This window comes from Oryx dammah, unplaced genomic scaffold, assembly GCF_014754425.2.
Source record: "Oryx dammah isolate SB20612 unplaced genomic scaffold, SCBI_Odam_1.1 HiC_scaffold_8, whole genome shotgun sequence".
NCBI classification, from domain to species: Eukaryota; Metazoa; Chordata; class Mammalia; order Artiodactyla; family Bovidae; genus Oryx; species Oryx dammah.
The window spans coordinates 44,240,733-44,262,064 of NW_024070192.1; the positions used below are offsets into that span (position 1 = coordinate 44,240,733).

The 21,332-nt window shown below is 53.3% G+C and overlaps 1 protein-coding gene across 1 annotated transcript in view; it reads left to right on the forward strand.

Moving 5' to 3' along the window:
• Nucleotides 1-21,332, forward strand: part of RHBDL3 (rhomboid like 3) — a 51,358-nt gene that overhangs the window by 148 nt on the left and 29,878 nt on the right. The window contains exons 2-3 of the mRNA XM_040244013.1: nt 1,521-1,544; nt 19,775-19,933. Coding sequence (XP_040099947.1) covers nt 1,521-1,544; nt 19,775-19,933 — 183 coding nt within the window. The remainder of the gene's footprint in view (nt 1-1,520; nt 1,545-19,774; nt 19,934-21,332) is intronic.

The window sequence follows — 21,332 nt, forward strand, 5'->3', positions numbered from 1 at the left end:
GGGGCCGCGGTGGGGACCGCTGCCCCCGACTCGCCCCCCGCGGGGTAACTGGGAGGCTTCAAGGTGACGCGGGAGCGCCCCGGATTGGCCGTGTCCCCGCGGGCTGGAGGGGGCGGAGGGAACTGGTCTCCCCGAAACGCGCGCGCGCCATCCCCTGCTCGGGCTCCCGGGGCTTCCCGGCGGAGCGCAGCGCCCGCCGCTGCGCCGGGGACCCGCCGGCCGCCGAGCCCCCTCCCCGCGGCTGGTGCAGTGCCCGGGACACGGCGTTTTCCCGCAGAGGCAGCCGCGTCACAGCAGTAGCTCCCCTCCCCTCCCACTCGCGACCTGCGGGCTCTCGGAGCCGGGGAAGGAGCGGGCGCCGCAGAGTCCCCGGAAGCCGGCGGCGCAGACCGCCCTGGCGACCCTTTCTCCGCTCGCTGATGAGCCCCGGCCCGGCACCTGCCCTGTCCAAGACCCTGATCGAAATTCTAGCTAGCCCCTGGCCCCGAGCCCGGCTGGAGGACGCACAGGAGTGCCAGGAGAGCTTTCGCTCCCAGAGGGGGGCTTAGGAGTCCCAGACCGCGTCGGTGCCAGCGACGGTCCCCTGGGCGAGGATAGGGAGGGGCTGCCCCACAGGGCTTCCCTGCCATCTGCTGCCGGAGTCTACCCCCACCTCCCTCTGGTCCTGGGAGCCATGGGCAAAGCCGGCAGCGGGGAGTCCTGGGAACTGGAGTTTCTTAAGCTTCTCCCTCCCCAGGTTAACCTGCTCCGCAGAGGTGAAAAACTGGGCAGACGCTCCGCCCTGCCCCTGACCTCTCAGGCTGGGGACCGGGGAAGTGAAGCCCGCCCCGCCCCGCCCGTCTACCCAGCCTCAGCGGGGAAGTCTGAATAGGGTTGTATCCCCTCTGGCTCTTGTGCTTAAACCCCCTTTGTTGCTTCTGGTCCCATCGCTTTGGCTGACTCTTAGGGGCTCCTCACTTAGGCTCAGCCTGCAAAGAGACAGGGGTGGATTTCAGAGCATGCGGGAATCCCCTCCTCCCAAGTAGAGGCCAAACCTTAATGCTTATGCCCGGATGTGTTTTCCGGGTAGGGGGTCTTTGACCCCCAGTAGGTGGAGACTGCTGCCGCGGGTCTGATGGAATTGCAGGAGAAGCATCCGGGCATGCATTCCCAGGCCTGGGAGTAGACACCGAGATAGGAGCTAAGCGGCAGAAGTTATTAGCGGCCCTTGGACAGAATGGCACGCTTTTTTTTTTTTTTTTAAGGAATGTTGAGAATCATCCTTGCTCTGCTCATGTCCCCTCCTGCGTGTCCCAGAATGAGGCATGCTCTCCCTCCCCAGTCTGAGTTCTCCCACCTTTGGTAGGTGTAGACTCATTTGGGAAACTTCCCAGGGGTCCCTGGCCTCGGGTCCCTGAGCCTGGGCCCGCAGCTGGGAGGCTGGGTCAGAAACAGCAGGGGGCTGCAGAGGCCTTGGTGATAAGTGTGTTTCTTTCTTTCTCTCCTCTTCCTCCTCTCCTGCATGGCTCCTTCTCTGCCAGCACTGGAAAGTCCTGTTTGATCAGGTAGGTGAGCAGTTAAATGCCCCCTCCCTTCCTGCCAGCCCTCCCGCAGTCTCCCTGCCTGCGTGGGCTTCCCCAGCTCCGCACTCCCGAGACGGTGACGTGGGAGTGGGGGTGTGGCCTAAGGCAGCTCTGGGTCTGAATGGTACTGCTCTCCAGGTTTCAGGAGGAGGTGGTGGGGGGGCTCCCTTAAGAGATCCTTCCCTGCCTCCTCCTCCCAACGCCACTTCATGGGAACCAGCTTTATGCCGGGGAGAAATCCGATAATACCTATTGAAAGCCCTGGATGTATGTTCCCTGTGTGCCAGGGGATAGCCCGTTTGGGCTGGGGAGGTGGGGGAAGGGCTTAGGTGAACATCCCCCCCGCCCCTTTTTTTTTCCTCCCTCCACCACACAGATCCACGGCCATCTCTGAGGTCAGACCTCTGCCATTCTTGCTGGGTGACTCAAATATGAGCCCTATTTGAAAGATGACCACTCATGATTTTGCCTCAGGGATGGGGGCGCTATAGACGGAAAACAGGATGTGATTGTTTGCAACACCTCAAGTCGAAGTGTGGGAGGTGGAGTTGGAAGTGACCGCATTGGCTTTGGAACAGGGAGACCAACAATTGACCTTCCACAGGGAAATGGTTCTCTTCTTTGCTGGGAACTGCTTTTGCGTGCTGTTGTGTGTTTCCTTCTCCCTCCCTGTTTCACGAGCTGCCCAGGTGTGGGGGAACAGTGAGCATGGTGCCCTGGGCCGAAGACGATTATGCCATGAAGTGTGTGCAACTTTAATACACCAGTCTGGTCGGGTCAGAGGAAAGGTGTTGGGTTGGAGAGGCAGATAAAGCTGAAAAAGTAGCCTGCACCAGACCTCATCCTGTTGAATGCAGGGGAAGCCTTTCAAAGTATTTTGGGCAAGTTTGTTAGAAGATCCAGGGGGTACTTTGGGAAGGTGCTCTGTGAGAGTGGAGTAGAGATGAGAAGCTGGCTAGGTGCCTGCCGCAATGCATGGAGACAAGCACCTTGACTTGGAAAAGTGGGAATGGAAAGGAAGAAGGACCTGGCGATGGAAAAATTGGAAGGTCTTATTAGACGGGACTAGATGAGGTGAACCGCATATATTACTAGATTCTAAATGTAGATTTGGGTCTTCCCTGGTGGTCCAGTGGCTAGGACTCTGCACTCCCCATGGAGGGGACCTGGGTTTGATCCCTGGTTGGGAAACTAGGTCCCACATGCCACAACTAAGAGGTCCGTGCTGCAGCTAAAGATGCTGCAGGTGCAATGAAGATCAAAGACAGATCCGAATAGATGAGGCAGACCACGTGTACGACATCGAGGTTCCGAACCTGAGAGGAGAAGGGAAATAAGGGTTCATAAAACTGACAACTTTGCTTTCAGACCAGTTCAGTTTGAGTCAGCTAAATGCAGATGCCAAGTGGGACTGAGAACAGAATTCAGGGGACTTCCCTGGCCGTCCAGTGGTGAAGACTTCACCTTCCAGTGTAGGCAGGAAGCGAAGATCCTACATGCCTCCAGGCCCCCCAGAATCAAAACATGAAACAGAAGCAACATTGTAACCAATTCAATAAAGACTTTAAAAATGGTCTGCATCAAAAAAATCTTAAAGAAAAAACATGGAATTCAGCTTGAAAGACAAGGTGGGCCTGGAGTGGAGATTTGGGGGTGTCATCATCTTAACACAAGGCCTGACTGTGATGTGGGGAGCTTCCCACCCCTCCGGTCCTGCTTGGGTAGACCGACTCCCCCTCGGGCTCCTAAGAGCACAGCAGCTGCTGGCCTGACGCCCTGAGGCAGGAGGGAGCCGCCTGCTGCCACCAATGCCACGACCAGCAAGCTGCCAACCCTTCACACCTCCTGCCAGATTTAGAATCGAAACCTAGAACAAAGTGTATCGTTCTTTTTTCCCCTCTGTCTGTGTCTCTCTCATTTGATTAATTTCCTTCGCCAGTCCCTGCCTGTGTGTTTACACTGTAAAAGGAACGATTTGGATGAATGGAGGGAAATTTTTAGGAGGAAGGATTTGGAACTTGAGGGAGCAGAGAAAATGCATGGCACCTGATAGCAATGGGTGGTCTACGAAATCCAATTTTTCCCACTGGAGGGCGATCCCAAGTGTCACAGAGCTCATCACCCTGCTTCTGGGAAGGCCCACTCAGAAACCATTCTGGACAGACACACTTCTAGGAAAGAAACTCCCCAGGCTTACACTGGACAGTTTTTTTTTCGCTTGCTATAAGTTCTGCCTTATGTTTGCTCCCCAGCCCTCATACGGCTTTAGAAGCCTGTTTCTGTTGTCTTCCTTCCTATCGGTGCTTTGTGTTTGAGGAGAGCTGCTCGTGAGAGGGGGGGCAACCTCTGGCAGATACCCATGCCTCTGCATCTCTCCCGCCTCTTTTGTGCAGCTCCCCTTGGACCATCCCCGATAGGGCTGAATGCAGAGCAGGTGTGAGGCTTCGTAAATGGTCGTACAACTTCAGAAGGGCCTCAGGAGAGCTGGGGGGGTCTTATCCTCTCTGACTCTTCCTCTGGGCCTACTTAAAGGCAGCAGGATTTGGTGATGGTGAACTTGGTGCACTCAGGAAGGAATATTTGGCTGGGGGTTACAGGCACCCTCCCCACAATTTCTTACAGAAATAGCCCTGATGGGTCACCCTGTGCTGAATGGGGTGGGATTCTCCCGACACTTGTCAGAATCCCTGCCAGCTAATGTGGCCCTGGAATTCACCTTTCTGAGGTCATGGGATAAGGAGGCTGGTCCCAGTCAGTCCGCCTTCCTTTCCTGGGTCAAGGGGATACCAGCGACCACCTGGTTTCAAACTGGGATCTGCTGGGACCTTTTTCCAGTGTTAGGGATGGTTTTGGAACAGTCTCTCTGTACTGTCTGGTTCTTCAGCATGTAGAGTGGCTTTCACCCAACATAATGCTGATTGGAGCCAAGGGATAGAAACCATGACCTTGGCCTTTTGATACTATGTAGACACCCCTCCACCAGAATGCCTTCTGGGGAGTTGGAGGTGAAGAAAACAGGTGACTCCAGCCCCATGGAGGTTTACTCAGCTGGTCCCCACTGGCATCCTGGGTGTTTGTCTGGTCTGTTCAAGCAAGAGTGCAACATGCCACCCAACCTCATCCCTTCCCCTATGTTTCCCTGTGGATCCCAGAAGTTATAACTGGTAGGAAGCCTGAAAATCATCACTTCAACCCCTAGGTATTCCAGGTGTTTGTTTCCTGTTTGAACTTTTCATTGAGGAAATGATCTTTTCATAGCCTTGGAATCGGAATGGTTTTCCTAAATACTGGATCTTAAAGCTTAAATATTAACCTGTTGTTATGGTGTAAAATAATGGTAAAAATGTCTTCTTTTTCTGCAGTTCAATCTATTGGGCTTTCCCTTCATGATTCCTTATGTTGCTTCAGAGCTGAGACACTTTGCATCCCTCTTCAGATCTCATAAATTGTTTTTGTTGTTCAGTTGCTCAGTTGTGTCTGACTCTTTGCAACTCCATGGACTGCAGCACACCAGGCTTCCCTGTCCTTCACTATCTCCTGGAGCTTGCTCAAACTCACATCCATTGAGTTGGTGATGCCATCCTACCATCTCATCCTCTGTCACCTCCTTCTCTTCCTGCCCTCAATCTTTCCTAGCATCAGGGTCTTTTCCAGTGAGTTGGGTCTTTACATCAGGTGGCCAAAGTATTGGAGCTTTACCTTCAGCATCAGTCCTTCCAATGAATATTCAGGATTGATTTCCTTTAGGATGACTGGTTGGATCGCCTTGCTTTCCAAGGGACTCTCAGAGTCTTCTCCTGCACCACAGTTGTTTTTTTTTTTTTTTTAATTAATTAATTTATTTTAATTGGAGGCTATTTACTTTACAGTATTGTAGTGGTTTTTGCCATACATTGACATGAATCAGCCATGGGTATACATGTGTTCCTCATCCTGAACCCCCTCCCACCTCCCTCCCCATCCCATCCCTCAAGGTCATCCCAGTGCACCAGCCCTGAGCACCCTGTCTCATGTATTAAACCTAGACTGGCAGTCTATTTCACATATGATAATATACATGTTTCAATGCTATTCTCTCAAATCATCCCACCTTCACCTTCTCCCACAGAGTCCAAAAGTCTGTTCTTTACATCTGTGTCTCTTTTGCGGTCTTGCGTATAGGGTCATCATTACCGCCTTTCTAAATTCCATATATATGCGTTAATATACTGTATTGGTGTTTTTCTTTCTGACTTACTTCACTCTGTATAATAGGCTCCAGTTTCATCCACCTTATTAGAACTGATTCAAATAGCACCACAGTTTGAAAGCATCAATTCTTGGGTGCTCAGCCTTCATTATGGTTTAGCTTTCACATCCATGCATGACTACTGGAAAAACCATAGCTTTGACTATACGGACCTTTGTCGGCAAAGTAACGTCTTTGCTTTTTAATATGCTGTCTAGGTTTGTCATAGCTTTTCTTTTTTTTTTTTTTTTTTGTCATAGCTTTTCTTCCATGGAGGAAGTGTCTTTTAATTTCATGGCTGCAGTCACCATCTGCAGTGATTTTGGAGCCCAAGAAAATAAAGTCTGTCACTGTTTCCATTTTTCCCTATCTATTTGCCATGAAGTGATGGGATTGGATACCATGATCTTAGCTTATTGAATGGTGAGTTTTAAGACAGCTTCTTCACCCTCCTCTTTCACCTTCATTAAGAGGCTCTTTAATTCCTCTTTGCTTTCTGCCATTCAGTTCAATTCAGTTCAGTCGCTCAGTCGTGTCCAACTCTTTGCGACCCCATGAATTACAGCACGCCAGGCCTCCCTGTCCATCACCAACTCCCAGAGTTCACTCAAACTCATGTCCATCGAGTCAATGATACCATCCAGCCATCTCATCCTCCGTCGTCCCCCTCTCCTCCTGCCCCGTTAGGATCTCATAAATAGGTGCTTCTATTTCCTACTTCTTTTTCTCTGATTAAAAAAAAAAATCCTCTAACCCTTTACTCCCTCCAGATCTAATTCCTATCCAATTATACCAGCATCTCTTATTAAGAAAGCCTTCCTTTATATAGTGAGAAGTTTTATCATTTGGTAAGTTTTCATTAATATATGTGGTGGGGTTTATTTTTTATTTCTGATCTATTCCCCTGATATTTACAATTTTGCCCAGTTACCCTTTAGTTATTGCTTTACATTTCTTCCATAGGTTTCCTCCAAGCTACTCTTTTTCAGGTTATGCTTTGATAGTCTCCCAGTCCTTCCTGGAGTCCAGGGAGGTACCCTCAAGGACCTAAGGTCAAGCAGCAGGTCCATGGCAGACATAGGACTGGAGTCTGCTAACTCATAAAAGGCTTCTGGGGTTGGAAAACCATTGCCACATTCACACATACAAGTGCCTCTAAGATCTCCAAATGTTTAATGAGCAAAACGGTTTGGAGCAGAGTTCTGTTAAGTCAACAGAGCACAATTGCTTTCCAAGCTCAAGCACGTGAGAAGGAAAAGGGAGAATTAGAAGGAACTTGATCATGCTTCCCGTTTTCCCCTTCCCACTGGGAGCATGCATTTTTCAGTCTCCCAAGAAGAGACCCTAGCTTTGCCAATCTCCCAGAAGGGAAGCAGACAAATCTTGACTCTCCCTCCAAAATTATCAACATGTTACAACCACAACAGGAGGCTGCTTGGGTGGGCTGCTGGAGAAAACCCTGTATGTGGGGCAAATAGTCCTGGGTTCAAGCCCTACTGGCTCTGTGATTGGGGTCAATTGACATTAGCGCTCTGAGCCTCAATTTATTTATCTCTAAAATGGAGAGGATAATCTTTCAAGTCTAGGGATGATTGTGGAAGTTGAATGGAAGTGGAAACTCTCTTAATAATGTCTAATACCCAGTGGACATTGATTGGTGTTTTTGTTTGTTTGGGTTTTCCTGGTTTTTTTTTTTTTGGCTATGCTGAGTAGCATGCGCGATCTTAGTTCCCTGACCAGTGATTGAACCCACGCCCCCTGCAGTGGAAGCATGAAGTCTTAAGCCTTAGTATACCTTTGACAGCTATTTTTTGATGGGGAATCAGAATTTGCTAGAATAAGCCCAGAGTCATTTCTGAGATCCATGCCTCCATAGGGAAGGTCTCTGCCTCTAGACTACCTCCTTCCCAGCCCCAACTCCTGGAGACAGAGCCACTTGTGTGCTCAGAGGAGTTTTCTGCTTCCTTTCCCCAAGTATCTCCTCTGCCCAGTCCCCTTACCCCCAGCCTGTGGTCTTCTCTGAGCCTGACCCTAAAGCCTACCTCATTTACGCTCCTGCTGGCTGGCTTAAGACGGTTCTGGGAGCTGAAAAGAGGTGCAGATGAGACTGCTGTATGGATTAGTGAGGAGCCGCAGAGAAAACATGTGCTCCAGACTCGGGGGCCTTGGCGGCGCCCCTGGGGACACAGGATTAACCAGCAGAGAGGGGTTGCCTTGCTTGGGCTCTGTACCTTCAGCCCCTTATCAGGTGGTGTCCAGGTCCCTAGAGTCTGGACTCTCCTCCACCACAAAGGCGCTCCCCTCCCCTGCCCCCAGGGACCCCAGTAGTCATGCTGCATTAACCCTTTTATCCCTAACTCCCAGAAAGGCACTGGATAGCAGTTGAGCAGTGAGGCTGAGGGAGCTGAGGCGGTGTGCTGCCCGGCTGCCTGCCTGACAGAACAGGCACACGTGTGGGAGCGAACAGGTCCAGCTACACCCCTGCCCACGCCGTCTCTGGCTCTGATGTCCTCTCCAGGCACTAGCCCTGGCTGTGGGCCACCTCGCCCCGGTCGGCGCCTCTGGGGCTGCGGCCACCTTGAGGACCTCGGCTTATCAGGAGGTCAATGGAAACATCTTGTCCAGTCTGCTCATTTTGCAAATGAGAAAACAGAAGTCTGTGACCTTCGGAGGTCACTTGGTGCTGAAGTATCAGACTGAGACAAGAGCCCAGCTCTGCTTTCTCTCTCTCTGACCTGTGTTCCTGCCACCGGGCCATGCAGACGTCTGGCTGCTTCCTCGGCACCCCCAAGTGACTAAGGGACAGGCGAGGACACGGAGTCTGGCTTGAGTCCCAGTTCTGCTTCTCTTTGCTTGCTACGTGACAAGGGGCCAGCTGGGTGATGTCTCCAAGCCTCAGTTTTCTCATCTGTCAGCTGCCTGCCCTCAGGGCTCTTTCGGGGCCGGATGAGATGCTGGGTGCACAGCATGTGGCGGTGTGTAGTGAGTCCCTGATAAACACACGTGGTTGTTACCGTGTTACTGGAATTTAAAGAAATTGACACCATTTTCAAAATTTGGGTAATAGTTCTAGGTCTTGAATCAGTGTCCAGATCCCCATGCTGGGGTTCCTTCCAGCTTATCAAGCTGACTTCTTCAGGTCAGGAGCTGGAAAACCATGTTCTCTCTGAACTTTCCACAGAGAGAAGTTTTTGGATAGAGACTGCCAGGGGTGGGGGCTGGGGGGGTGGACACCAAAGCGTTTTTCCCTCCTCTCACTGGCTGTGGGATAGTCTGTGCCGAGAACTAGGTGTCAGGCACCAGGTGATCAGAGCCCAGGGCAGGCCTCCTCTACCCAGGGTTCCCATTTGACAGTTCCTGGTGAGCCTGGGCACAGGGTCCTGTTTTGTGTTATGGAAATGAGTTGATAAGTGTCTTGAGCTGTGGACGACTTGGCCAGCCTTGTTCCACCAGCTTTTTTATTTATTTATTTTGAAAATTTATTTATTTATGGCTGCACTGGGTTTTCATTGCTGCGCGTGGGCTTTCTCTAGTCGTGGTGCTCGGGCTTCTCACTGCAGTGGTTTCTCTCGTTGCAGAACATGGACTCTAGATCGGTCTCAATAGTTGCGGCACGTGGGCTTAGTTGCATCTCGGCATGTGGAATCTTCTCAGACCAGGGATCCAATTCATGTCCCCTGCATTGGCAGGTGGATTCTCAACCCCTGGACCACCAGGGAAGTCCTCCTCCAGCTTTTTAAATTTATTTATATCTTTTATTATTTTTTTTTGGCCACCCCACATGGCAGGCAAAACCTTAGTTCCCCAACCAGGGATCTGCAGTGGAAGCGTGATCTTAACCCCTGGACCACCAGGGAAGTCTCCCATCACCTTTTTTAAAAGGACAGTACAGGTTTGAGTTGGAAAGTATTCCTCTGAGAGAGCAAACACTGAGCATCTGTGTGCACACAGGTCTTCTCATTTTGCTCTCTTAACCCTGGGAGGTGAGTGGTGCAATCCCCTCTTTACAGAGGAGGAGACTGAGGCCCTGGGGGTGGGGGCGGAGCCCAAGACAAAAAGCAAATGAGGACCCTCTGCAGAGGGGTTTGTGCGTTTACACACAGCTCCTGGGTGGCTTCAGCATCGGGCCGAGGGCCACAGGAGGCGAGGGAGCCTGGTGACCCTGCATCCTGCCCCCCCTGCTCCTGGTCAGAGGTCTGCATCCCACTTTCCTCCTCCCTGCATCCAGCGGGACCCGTTGGTGGTTTCCAAGAGAAACAGCAGGAGGAAATGGGTTTAGGCTGAAGCGGGTGGGCTGGGGAAGGTGTAAGACCCCCTCCCCACTCGGACCCACTCCCACCTCTCCCTGCCAACGGCCCCCCTGCCTTTACGGCTGCGACTTGGCCTCAATCCCCCAGCAGCCGTGACGGCCAGGCCTGGATGAGTCAGCACAGGCGTTCTGTCTGCTTCTGGGACCCAAGGGGCCAGCCTGAGTCCCAGCTGCCCCCCCAGGGCCTGTGCACCTCCAAGGCCTTCTGCGGGGAGGGGGCTCCTGAAGGGGAGAAGCGGGGTCCTCCAGGAGGCTCTCTTTCAGGGTGGAGACGGGCAGGGCCTGGAGGGAAGAGGTGGCCCCCACACCTGGGTGCCCACCTGACCGCCGTTTCTGCACGCCGGCAGGTGGGGGGTCTGGGAGCTCGTCTTCCCCTCACGGCCCAGGTATTGAGAGAGAGGGCCGGATGGTTTTCTGGAAATAGACCAGCTGTCCAGCAGCTCAGCCTGGATCCAGGCCAGGATGTCCCCAGCTTCTCTGCTTGAGGGAATGTGTTCCAGCCTCCTAATCAGCCTGCCAGCCTCAGATCCGGGGGATCAGCTCTTCGACTAATAGGGGGTGATGTTCAGGAGTCTGGCCTAGAGCTTCTGGGAAAAGCCCTTTGGGAGAGATGGAGCCCTGGGCTGGCAGCTGGAAGGACAGAAATAATATAACTGGGAATTCTAGAATTGTGGAAGGTTGACTCACCGTCGGATGCCTGGCCAGACCTCAGGGGAGCCGAGTGCCCCTCATGCCTCCAGGTGGGGAGACTGGAGGGCAGGAGAGGTCGGAACCAGGCTTTTAAAAACTGGTCTCTCCCAGGGAGACTTGAGGTCTTCATAAATCCACTCCTAGCTTCAGCTGCTTTAAAGCAGGCCAGAGGGGTACCCTGTTCTACTCACTGAAGTGCCTCTGGGCAGATCATTCATCTTGGTGTGCCTCAGTTTCCATATCTGTTAAATGGGAGTAATCACACTTATACTCTAGGATTGATGTGAGAATAAAAGTGGTCAGAAGAATTCCTTGATTAGGAATGGTTAGCGTGGTTAGGACTCCTCTTTCACTGCCTAGGGCCCAGGTTCAGTCCCTAGTCGGGGAACTAAAATCCCACAAGCTGTATGGGGCAGCCAGGAAAAAAACAAAACCATGAAATTATTGGGAAAAGACAGAGGGGATGGTGTGAGGTGGTTTTCTCTACGGGGCGAATTAGCATCCTCATTTGCAAGGCAGAAGTGCTAGGGAAAGCTGCTACTCCCATAACCTCGCCTCCTGACCTCGGCAGCTGCAGGCCTGGACCTAATTTATGGGGCTGTAAATATCCATGAATGGGCCAGAGTTCCCTGGTGGGCTGTAGCTGCTGAGTCGGGACAACTCTGCTGAGCCCGAAACCCCAGGGCAGCCTCGTTAATTCTGCTCAGCCCAGAAGCTGGGTAATGGTGCAAGGAGCCAGCAGAGGAGCTGTGATAACCCCCTGAGTGGGGAGGGGTGGCTCTCTGCACCCTCCCCTGCCCCAGCACTCACACTGTGTGGTCCGTTCCCAGGGATCCTTTTGTCTCAGTAAACAGGGGACAGTGGGGCCTGAGATGGAAGCCTCCCTTAGATTCTAGGTCCTAACCTTCTGGGTCTGAGAGGTCTGTACTGGGATGGCTCTCTAGGTAGGGCTTCCCCGGTGATGCTAGTGGTAAAGAACCAGTGCAAGAGACATTAGAGACAAGTGTTCCATCCCTGGGTCGGGAAGATTCCCTGGAGGAGGGCATGGCAAACATCTCGGGCATTCTTGCCTGGAGAATCCCAGGGAAAGAGGGGCCTGGATCACACATATATATGAGCCATCCGGTAGATGTGTTCCTTCCTCTTTTACCGATGCCTTGCTGCTGCTGAAGCTTGGCCGGGCTCTCCGGCCTGCGGCAGGGAGGGAAGTGGCGCCGCTGTCCTGGGTGCTGAGCAGGCAGATCTCAGCTCAGCGGCCCATTAGGCTCATCACTTCCTCTTTCTCTCCCAGGGTCTGGCACCCTCCTCAGCCCTCTGGCTGGGACTAGGATCGGGGAGATTTCTAACTTTGCTGGAGGACATCGGACAGTGTCAACTGCCTTGAGGGCCTGCCAGTCATGAGATAGGGGTGAAAGGCTGATTGGAAACCGACAAAGGGGCCTGGTTTCATAGAAGGGAAAAGCAACTCTGTTATGGATTCATGCGTTTTCCCCAAAATGTGTTGCATGGAGTGTTGCTGTCAAAAAATATTATGATCAAAGATCCAATAAGTTTAGAAAATGCTGGACTGAACAATTAAGACAGGTTTCTCCACTTATAAGATCTTGAAGAACTGTTTATATGGCTTTATGGCATCATGCCCTTCCAAAAGGGTTTCCCATAATTTTTTATTTTTTAATTTTATTTCTTGGCCACCTTGCATGGCATGTGGCCTCTTAGTTCCCTGTGTGTGTGTGCGTGCTAAATGGCTTCAGTCGTGTCTAACTCTTCACAACCCTATGGACCGTAGCCTGCTAAGCTCCTCTGTCCATGGGATTCTCCAGGCAAGAATACTGGAGTGGAGTGCTGTGCCCTCCTCCAGGGATCTTCCCAATCCAGGGATCAGCCTGCGTCTCTTCCATCTCCTGCCTTGGCAGGCAAGTTCTTTACCACTAGCGCCACCTGGGAAGCCCCTCAGTTCCCTGACTAGGGAGCAAACCTGTGCCCCCCCCCCCACCTTGAAAGCATGGAGTCTTAACCATTGGACCGCCAGGGAAGTCCCGAGCATTTCCCAAACTTATAGGACCACAACACCCTTATTACATGCACCACCTTGGGCCTGGTGTTTCATGAAACACACACTGGGAAACACTGAGCCAGTTATATTTCAAATGCCAGAACAGGACAGAGAAAAACAAGGAAGAGCAAAGGTGCACCAGCCAGCCCCCATGGAGGAACCCTGAACTACTTCCATCTTGACCACTGACTTGCTCTGTGACCTTGAACTAGTTCCTTTTGCTCTCTGCACCTGTTTCCCTGTCCATAATACAAGCATGATGCCCAACACATAGTTGATCCTCGGCAAGTATTTGTTGAATGAAAGAATGAGAAGACTGAATTGGGGTCTCTCGAACCCTTCAGGATGCCGCAGCATCTAAAACTGGGACAGTGTAGGCTCTGGCCCCTCCACCTGGATGTGAGGCCACCTGCCCCGTCACCAGCTCTTCAAACCTGGGCAGCTCTGATCTGGATGCCTCGTCTTTCTCCCGGATAAAAATAGCACCTCCCTCATAGGATGGTTGTAAGGTTTAAATGGGGGGACCACATAATTTATTATCCAACCTGGGACCGTTTTGAGAGTGAAAGGGGCACTGTTAATAAACATGCTGAGGGACTTCCCCGGGGGTCCGGTGGTTAAGAATCCACCTGCCAATGCAGCGGATGCAGGTTTGATCCCTGGTCAAGGAACTCAGATCCCTCAGGCCTTGGGGTGACTAAGCCGGTGTGCAGCCCTGCAACTGGAGAGCCAGCAGACAGCAGTGAGGTTCCCACGTGCCGCAATGAAGACGGGACGCAGCCAAATGAATAAGCTGTAATAAATAAATAAATCATCCTGTCATCTCCATTGCCTGCTCACCCATTTCCTTCTGAAACATGCTGAGACAATAGGTGTAAACCAGGACTGTCGCAGACAAACCAGGACATAGGGTGACCTGAGGTTTCCATGAGGTAGCGCCTGGTGCTTGGCAGGCACTGCATATGCAGGTACTATTGCATTGCTGTTCAACCAGGGAGTCTGCAGAAGGCCAACAGAGAAGACAACTCAGGAACTTCCCTGGTGGTTCAGTGGTTAAGACTCCCAAGTTCCCGAGGCAGAGGGCATAGGTTTGATCCCTGGCTGGGGAACTAAGATCTCGCAAGCTGCACAGTGCAACTAATAGAAACAAAAAACTGGAAACAAACAAACTCATATGGGGCCTCTCTGGCTGAGGAGGCAGAGGGGGCTGTTCAGCAAACCCTTCCTCACCTCTCTGGGCCTCACAGGTCCCCCCAACTCCTAGAACTCTGCAGAGCAGCTTGAAAACGACTGAGGTTCCTTCTCAGCTCCCCTGGACTGTGAGCTAACAATCTCCTGATCTGCTGCCTGTCTCCCCAGTGTCACCAGCTCCCTCATGCAGCACAGACCTCAACCCCCACCCCCCGACCCCTGCCCCTACCATGTAGCTGCCTCATCCCGAGCCCAAGTTTCCCATCAGCCCTTTGACCAAGCAAGGATGCAGAACTGAAGATCAGCCGCTCCGCACACTGTATGGGTCGTGAATTTCTCTTTCCCCGGCTGTCATCTGCAAACGGTGTGTTTATGTGTGCAGGGCTGGGGACAGACCCCCTTACTTCCCTCCAAGAGGGGAGAGTTCCTCCCACATGATGGATAGAGAAATCCAGGCAGTGTGGCTAATGCTTTGCCCAAGATGGCACAGCAGCTGAGGGTGGGGTTCTTTCCAGAACTCTTCCCCAGCTCCTTGCCCCAGAGGAGGGGAGGAGCCCTCAGAGAGAATGTGGTGAGTCCTTTCCACAGTGGCTGAGATGGTAAAGAATCGGCCCACAATGCGGGAGACGCAGGTTCAATCCCTGGGTTAGGAAGATCCCCTATGGCAACCCACTCCAGTATTCTTGCCTGGAAAATTCCAGAGACAGAGGAGCCTGGCGGGCTACAGCCCATGGGGTCGCAAAGAGTTGACACGACTGAACCGCTAACACTTTGCACAGCCGAGGTTGTAACTGAGCCAGGAGGGGGCCCAGGGTGGGAGACAGGGATACAGATGTACATACGGCTGAGCATGCGTGGGGCCCCAGGCAGGGGAGAAACTGGCAACCCAGAGGATTAAGGCGCCGGGGGCTGGGCATTCTGGGATTAAGCGCCCACCACCCCAGTCTCGCAGCTCTTTTCAAGGCCCAGGCAGATGGGCGGGAGCTGCTGGAGGATCACTCCTCATTCTGTGTTTTCCTCTCTTTCTGCCCCAGCAGCCCCCACACAGGCCGAATGTAGGTTTGGCTTCCCCTTCACCCACCTCCACACCCAGGCCTATCCAGGAGGCAGCTGCAAGGGTGCTCCCGGCTTCTGAGTCCCAGGGGGGCCCCTGCCTGGGGCCTGTTCACAGCCCAGCCACCCTCAGACCAGCCCCAGTCAGGCTGTCTCCAACCCACCCAGCCTGGACCTCACCCTGAGAGCGCCCCACCCAAAGTGGGTGAATCTGGGCTTGGAGCACCCAGGACCCGCAGTTTCGGGGCCCTCAGTACATTGCGTGTGTGCTCACTCTGTCATGTCTGACTCTTTCATGACCCCATGGGCCGTAGCCCCTCATGCTCCTCTCTCCATGGGATTTCCCAGAATTTGAATGAGGCAAGAACACTGGAGTGGGTTGCCATTTCCTCCTCCAGGGGATCTTCCCAACCCCGGGTTTGAACCTGTCTCTCCTGCGTTGGCAGGCAGATTCTTTACTGTTGAGCCACCGGGGAGCCCCATTCGGTACATTATTGATAAGGAAGTGAAATTGCATTCGTTTGTTGGTGTGTTTGTTTTTGGCCGTCCGTTCTGTGGGATCTTAGTTCCTGATCAGGGATCCCCACCCCTTGCATTGGCTGCAAGGAGTCATATCCACTGGCCTGCTGAGGAAGCCCCGGAAACTGCATGTAGAGGGTTTGTCTTTCCCAAAGCTCCAAACCACGGTGCTTGTATGATCCTGTCCCCATCACTGCCCTTGAGGAGGCCCAGGGTGGGAGTCGTGTCCAGGAGGGTTGGCCAAGCCTCCGTAACACACACGGCTGCTCTCCCTTTGAATGAGGCAAGTGGAGCTGGACACTGAGTCCGGACGACCCTGGACCCTGGAGAGCCCAGCCCTGCGTTTGCTTTAGCCCACTGCACCCTGCGGGGAGGCTCGCTCTGCTTGATAAGTGAGGCCAAGGCAATTATGGGTCGAGATGATTACCTGAAATTACGCAAACTGCTCCGTGGCCGAGGCAAGAATGGGATTTTGCCTTGTTCGTTGCAGCCTCCTTTAGAAGCTCTCAGCATCCTCCCGGGCAGTGGTGCCACCCCTCTCCGCCTTCTGCATGAGTCCTCTCTCTGTGTTTCTTTCTGTCTCCCCTTCACTCCCTCCCTTTGTTCCCCGGCTCCCCCTGCCCCATCCATGCCCTCTGTCAGCTGGTGCTCTTGCCCTTTTCTTCCGAAGTGTTGGGGGTGGTGGTTGGAAGGTGTCCTGTGTCCGTTCCCGTGGGGCTCAGGCAGCTGGCCCCCTCCCTTTCTCTGCCTCCCCCCAGTCAGCCTCCTTCATCCCTGAGGCCTCATTATTAGGGTAGCCATGACCTCGCATTGTCTGGCCTGTCTAGCCCTGGCATGAAAGGTAGGGTTTTGGCAGAGAAGGGGAAGCTCGGCCAGCTTCCAGCTCCTTCTCTGTAACATGCTGGGGGCAGAACCGGCAGGGCGGGGTTGGGGGCTGGGGGCAGGAGCCACAGGGCAGCCCCTGTCACTAGGGTGACAGCAGGGAGCCCTGGGTGGTGGGGGGAGGGAGACCAGGGGAGCAGGTGGTTCTTTGTCTGAGGCCGGAATGGAGAGGGGCCCTTGCCTGATCCCAGCCCCTTCACCTCATCCTTCCAGAGAGCCTTGGATGGGCCCCCGGGGAGGGATTGTTCCCCCCACCCCCACCCCCGCCTGCCACCCCAGGCTGACGCAGGAGACGCTCCCTGTGGGGGAAGGGTGAATGTTTCCAGGATTCAGGGCTGCTTCTGAACACTCTCTACTTGGAAACCCCCCTCAACCCCTATCAGCCCACCCAGGACGAGGGCCACAGGGAACCAGGCTGGGCCAGGCTGGTGAGTCCCTGTTGCCGGAGGGGTTAGGGCCCAGGCAGAGCGGGAGACCCCCACCCCAGCTGCTGCTGTTGCCACTTTGCCACCACAGGCATCATTTCCTGTCTGAGCTGTAAGGAGATCAGAGCTGTTGCTGTGTGAGCGCTTTCCTGCTTGAAAAATCTGTTTAGAGTGGACCCTGGAGGCTCCTGGAGCCCCTCCTCTCCCGGCTTTGCGCTCACCTCTTTGATCCTTACATTTGGCTTCTGAGCAGCAGAGCAGGCTCTGAAGGCTGACGGGCAGCGGCAGCCAGTGGTGACGGTAGCACCGGGCTGTCCGGGCCTGGAATTCCGGGGTCTTCGGCTCTGTGGCTCGCAGGCATGTCACTTAACCTCTCTGCGCTCATCTTTCCGAGTCTTCACTTCTTCATCTGTGAGACTGAAACCATGTAACTCAGAGTGGGACTTGAACCCACATCCCAGGACTTGAACCCACATCCCTGGACTCAAACCCACCCAGGCTTTTAACTGAGATCCCCCACCTGGTTTCAGGACTTCATGAAGCTCAGGCTCTTGATGTCTCATCACAGAAAGAATTCAGTGAGAGACCAACTGATAGGTAAGAAGTGGATTTATTTAGAGAAAAATGCAGTCCACAGAGTGTGGGCCATCTCAGAAGGCGAGAGTGGCATCGAAATGGGGCGGGGTTACTTTTTATGGGCTAGCTAATTTCACAGGCTAATGTGTGGGAGGATTAGTCCAGCTATTTGGGGGAAGGGCTGGAGATTTCCAGGAATTGGGCCACCATCCACTTTTCCGTCTTTGGTAGTCAGCCTTGGAGCGGTCATGGTGCCTGTGGGTGTGTCACTTAGCTTGCTGATGTGTTACAGTGAGTATATAGCGAGGCCCAAGGTCTATATATGGACGTCGACTCATTGGCCATCTCGCAGTCATTTAGTTCTAAGTTTATGTCATGTCGTTTGGCTATGTAATTTCTTAAAGGCTGTGCCCTGCCCCCTTCCCTCCTGTTTCAATATGCAGATAATTATACAACGTACTCGTAAGGTGGCGGTAGGAGGTTAAATAAGTCATATACATGAGATGCTTGGAATGGTATTTAGCCCCATAAAAACACTCAGCAAATAGTAGGTGTTTTTGCTCCTAGAGATCTTTCTGGAGCAGGGTGGAGGTGAGTTTCCTGCAATACTCTTTGGTGGGACCCAAAGAAGTGTCATCCCTGAAATCTGTTATTTTGGGTGGAGGGTGGGGAACAAGTGCAGACTTTTCAATAGGCCTCCTTTGAGATGTCCCCTCTCATTGAGTTCTGGGGAAGATTGAAGGAGTCATATCTCCTGGGTTGTCTTAGAGAGGCTGCACACAGAATCAACCTTTCCAAAAATAGTCTTCACTGACCTTTATCCAGGAAAGGCGGAAAAGTGGGCTTGATTTTCTGGGCTCCCTGTTGTGCACATTCAGATGTCCGAAATGTTCGTTTGCTCATTTTTTAAATGGCTTTTTAAAAAATATGTATTTTATTTATTTATTTGGCTCTGCTGGGTCTGAGTTGCATTCTGTGGGTTCTTTAGTTGCAGCCTGTAGCATCTAGTTCCCTGGTCAGGGATTGAACCTGGGGCCCCCTGTATCGGGAGCACAGTCTTAGCCACTGGACCACCAGTGAAGTCCCTGTTTGCCTGTTAAAATTGAAGCAACCCACAGCAGCATCTCCAAGTGCAGTGAGTTCACGTGGGGAGGCAGTTTGTGATCGGGAACTGCTTTGGGTGTCTGTAAAGCCAGTTAGTGTGTGCTGACCGGGGACACTGGGTGCGTTCTGTGGGGAAAGAGAAGGGGCAGTGGAAGGGGGACCTGAAGGTCACGGGCTTCTCTGAGGGAGATGAATAAGCCCCTTTTCTTTCCTTTTCTTCTCTTTTGGCCACTCTGAGTGGCACGTGGGATATTAGTTCCCCCACCAGGGATCGAACCTGCAACGCCTGCAGTGTAAACACAGTGTCTTAAACCACTGGTCTGCCAGGGAAGTCCCAGTCCCTTTTCTAATGGAACCCCTGAGCCGTTCCTTGGGAAATGACTGCCCGTTTTTTCACCCAAACATCCACTTATTCACCCAACAGATCTTCAGTGAGTGTCAAACTATGCCAGCCTCTGTGCTGAGCCCCGGGGATAAGCTGTGATGCCAACCTTCAAGGAACCAGTGTCCAGAGAGGAGTTGAAAATAGATAGTGGGGTGGAGGCTGGAGGGCTGTTGGAGGTTCCAGGGAAGCAGATCGTGTGTTGGGGGAAGGCTGGCTGGACACGGGACATCTGAGGAATTGGAAGGGTGAATCTGAGTCTCCCAGGGAGATGAGGGGCAAAGGGCAGCAACCAGACGTTCAGAGCATGGGGTCTTTGGGGAGCGCTGTGTGCAGTGTATGGGGTGCACGTGGCCTGGGCATGGGAGAGGGGCTGGCAGGCTGTGCTCCCCACTGCCCGGGCCCTCTTGCCTGGGCCGCTCAGCCCCTCCAGCCCAGGCTCCACATTTCTTCCCCCACTCATTGCCTTTTCATTCCCACTTCCCACTTGTCCGGGGTCAGAAGCAGGGCAGAGAGTCACCTCTCTGAGCCTCCATTCCCCTTTTCTGTGCACCAGCTGGTTGGATTGGGCAATCTCAGAGGTCTCCAGGGCCTTCTAGGGTTGTTCGTGGTTGTCTGCCCTATTTGGATGTTTCCTCTGGGGGCCTTGGGAACAGTCCAGACACCCTCTGGTCCTGTATCAGCAGAGGGTTGAGGATGAAAGCCATGGGTGGTGGCAGTGATGGAGCGCCTGGGGCCTGCAGAGGGGGGGGAACGGCGCCCCACTGACCCTGCTGCTGTGTGTGCTTCTCCCTCAGTTTGACCCTGGGAACACAGGCTTCATCAGTACAGGCAAGTTCCGGAGCCTCCTGGACAGCCACAGTGCCAAGCTGGACCCACACAAGAGGGAGGTACTCCTGGCTCTCGCCGACAGCCATGCCAACGGGCAGATACGCTACCAGGATTTTGTCAACCTGGTGAGCACTCTGGGGAGTGGCCACTGGGAGTGGCCTGTTTGGGGGCATGGCTTAGAGGGCCCCTTTGGATAACTAATTACTTGGATTGGTGGGTCTTCAGCATTGAAAAACTCCAGGCTTCAGCAGATGAAAGGGAATCACCACGGACCAGATTTCTGCTTATCTCTGGGTTCTGTTTTCCACAGCATCAGCACTACTCAGAAGAGCCCCTGGCCATTCCAGACGTGACTACGGCAGCAGCAAAGTGGCTGCAGCTGTTCCGGCCCTCACATACTCTCAGACCTCACCCCAAAGGAGAGCAGAGGAGCTCTTTTTATGGGAGCTCCCACATGGGGCCTGGGATTTTCTTCCTTCCATTGGCCTAGATTGGGTCAGTGGGATGTGCTGATTGACTCAAACTGATCAGTGCCCACCATGGGGGCTCAGAGGAGAGTCACTTCCATGGAAATGAAGGGCTGGAAGTGGGAAGTCGTTGTTGGCAGAAGAGCTGGGGAATGGATGTTGGGAGGATCAGGCCAGGCCTTTCAGGAGCAATGGGGCATGTGGGTGAAGGCTGAAGCTCTTCAGACCTGATGGCAGTGGTCCTGGGTGATCGGAGGGGCTGGAGACAGGAGGCCCATGAATCCTGCCCGGTGGTCTGGTGTCTTGGAGTCAGGACTTCCTCCTCACTGGGGTTACTGCTGTGCTGTTTCGGGGCTACAGTGGCAGGATTGGAAAGGGGTTCAGTGGGGTTGAGCAGGAAGCAACCCACCGTGGGTGGATGGGATGTGAGCAGAAGCTGCATGAACTAGAGGCATGAACACAAGGCTGGGAGATTCCACGCGGTTTCCCTCTTGGTGGAATGAAAGAGTCGCCTCTCTTCTTGTCACCCATTTACTAAATGACTGGTGTGAACAGTCAGTTCTTGAACATCCAGGCTCCTGGAATTCAGAGGCGTCAGTGATGAGGGAGCCAGGACCTGCCATCGTACCATGTCCGCTCTCTGATGCGCGGGCTTTGGTGTTTTAATTGCCTCTTGACTGAGGACCTGCCTTCATCCAGAGATTAACAGATGGCAGCGAGCAGCTGTGAGGCTTTTAGGGATGAAGTAATCTACTGTTCAGATTGGACCCAGGGAACAGACCTTTTACAGGATGGGAGGCAGAGCTCAATTAAGCAGGGAAGTTGGGGACATTTGGGATTCACGGGATGGGTCATGGAAGTGAGTTGCGTGGCTGGGAACCCAGCAGCGCCAGCAAAGGTCAGGCCACAGGTTCGAGCTCGTGGCTCCTCCACAGCCCCAGCACTAGCATGTTCGATGCATGCTCTGCTCAGCCCGGGGCAAAGTGAGGGCATGGCAGAGCCGGTGAGTGGCTTCTCTCCAGCTGGGGCTTCAGGAAATCTTCTGTGTGAATTCGCA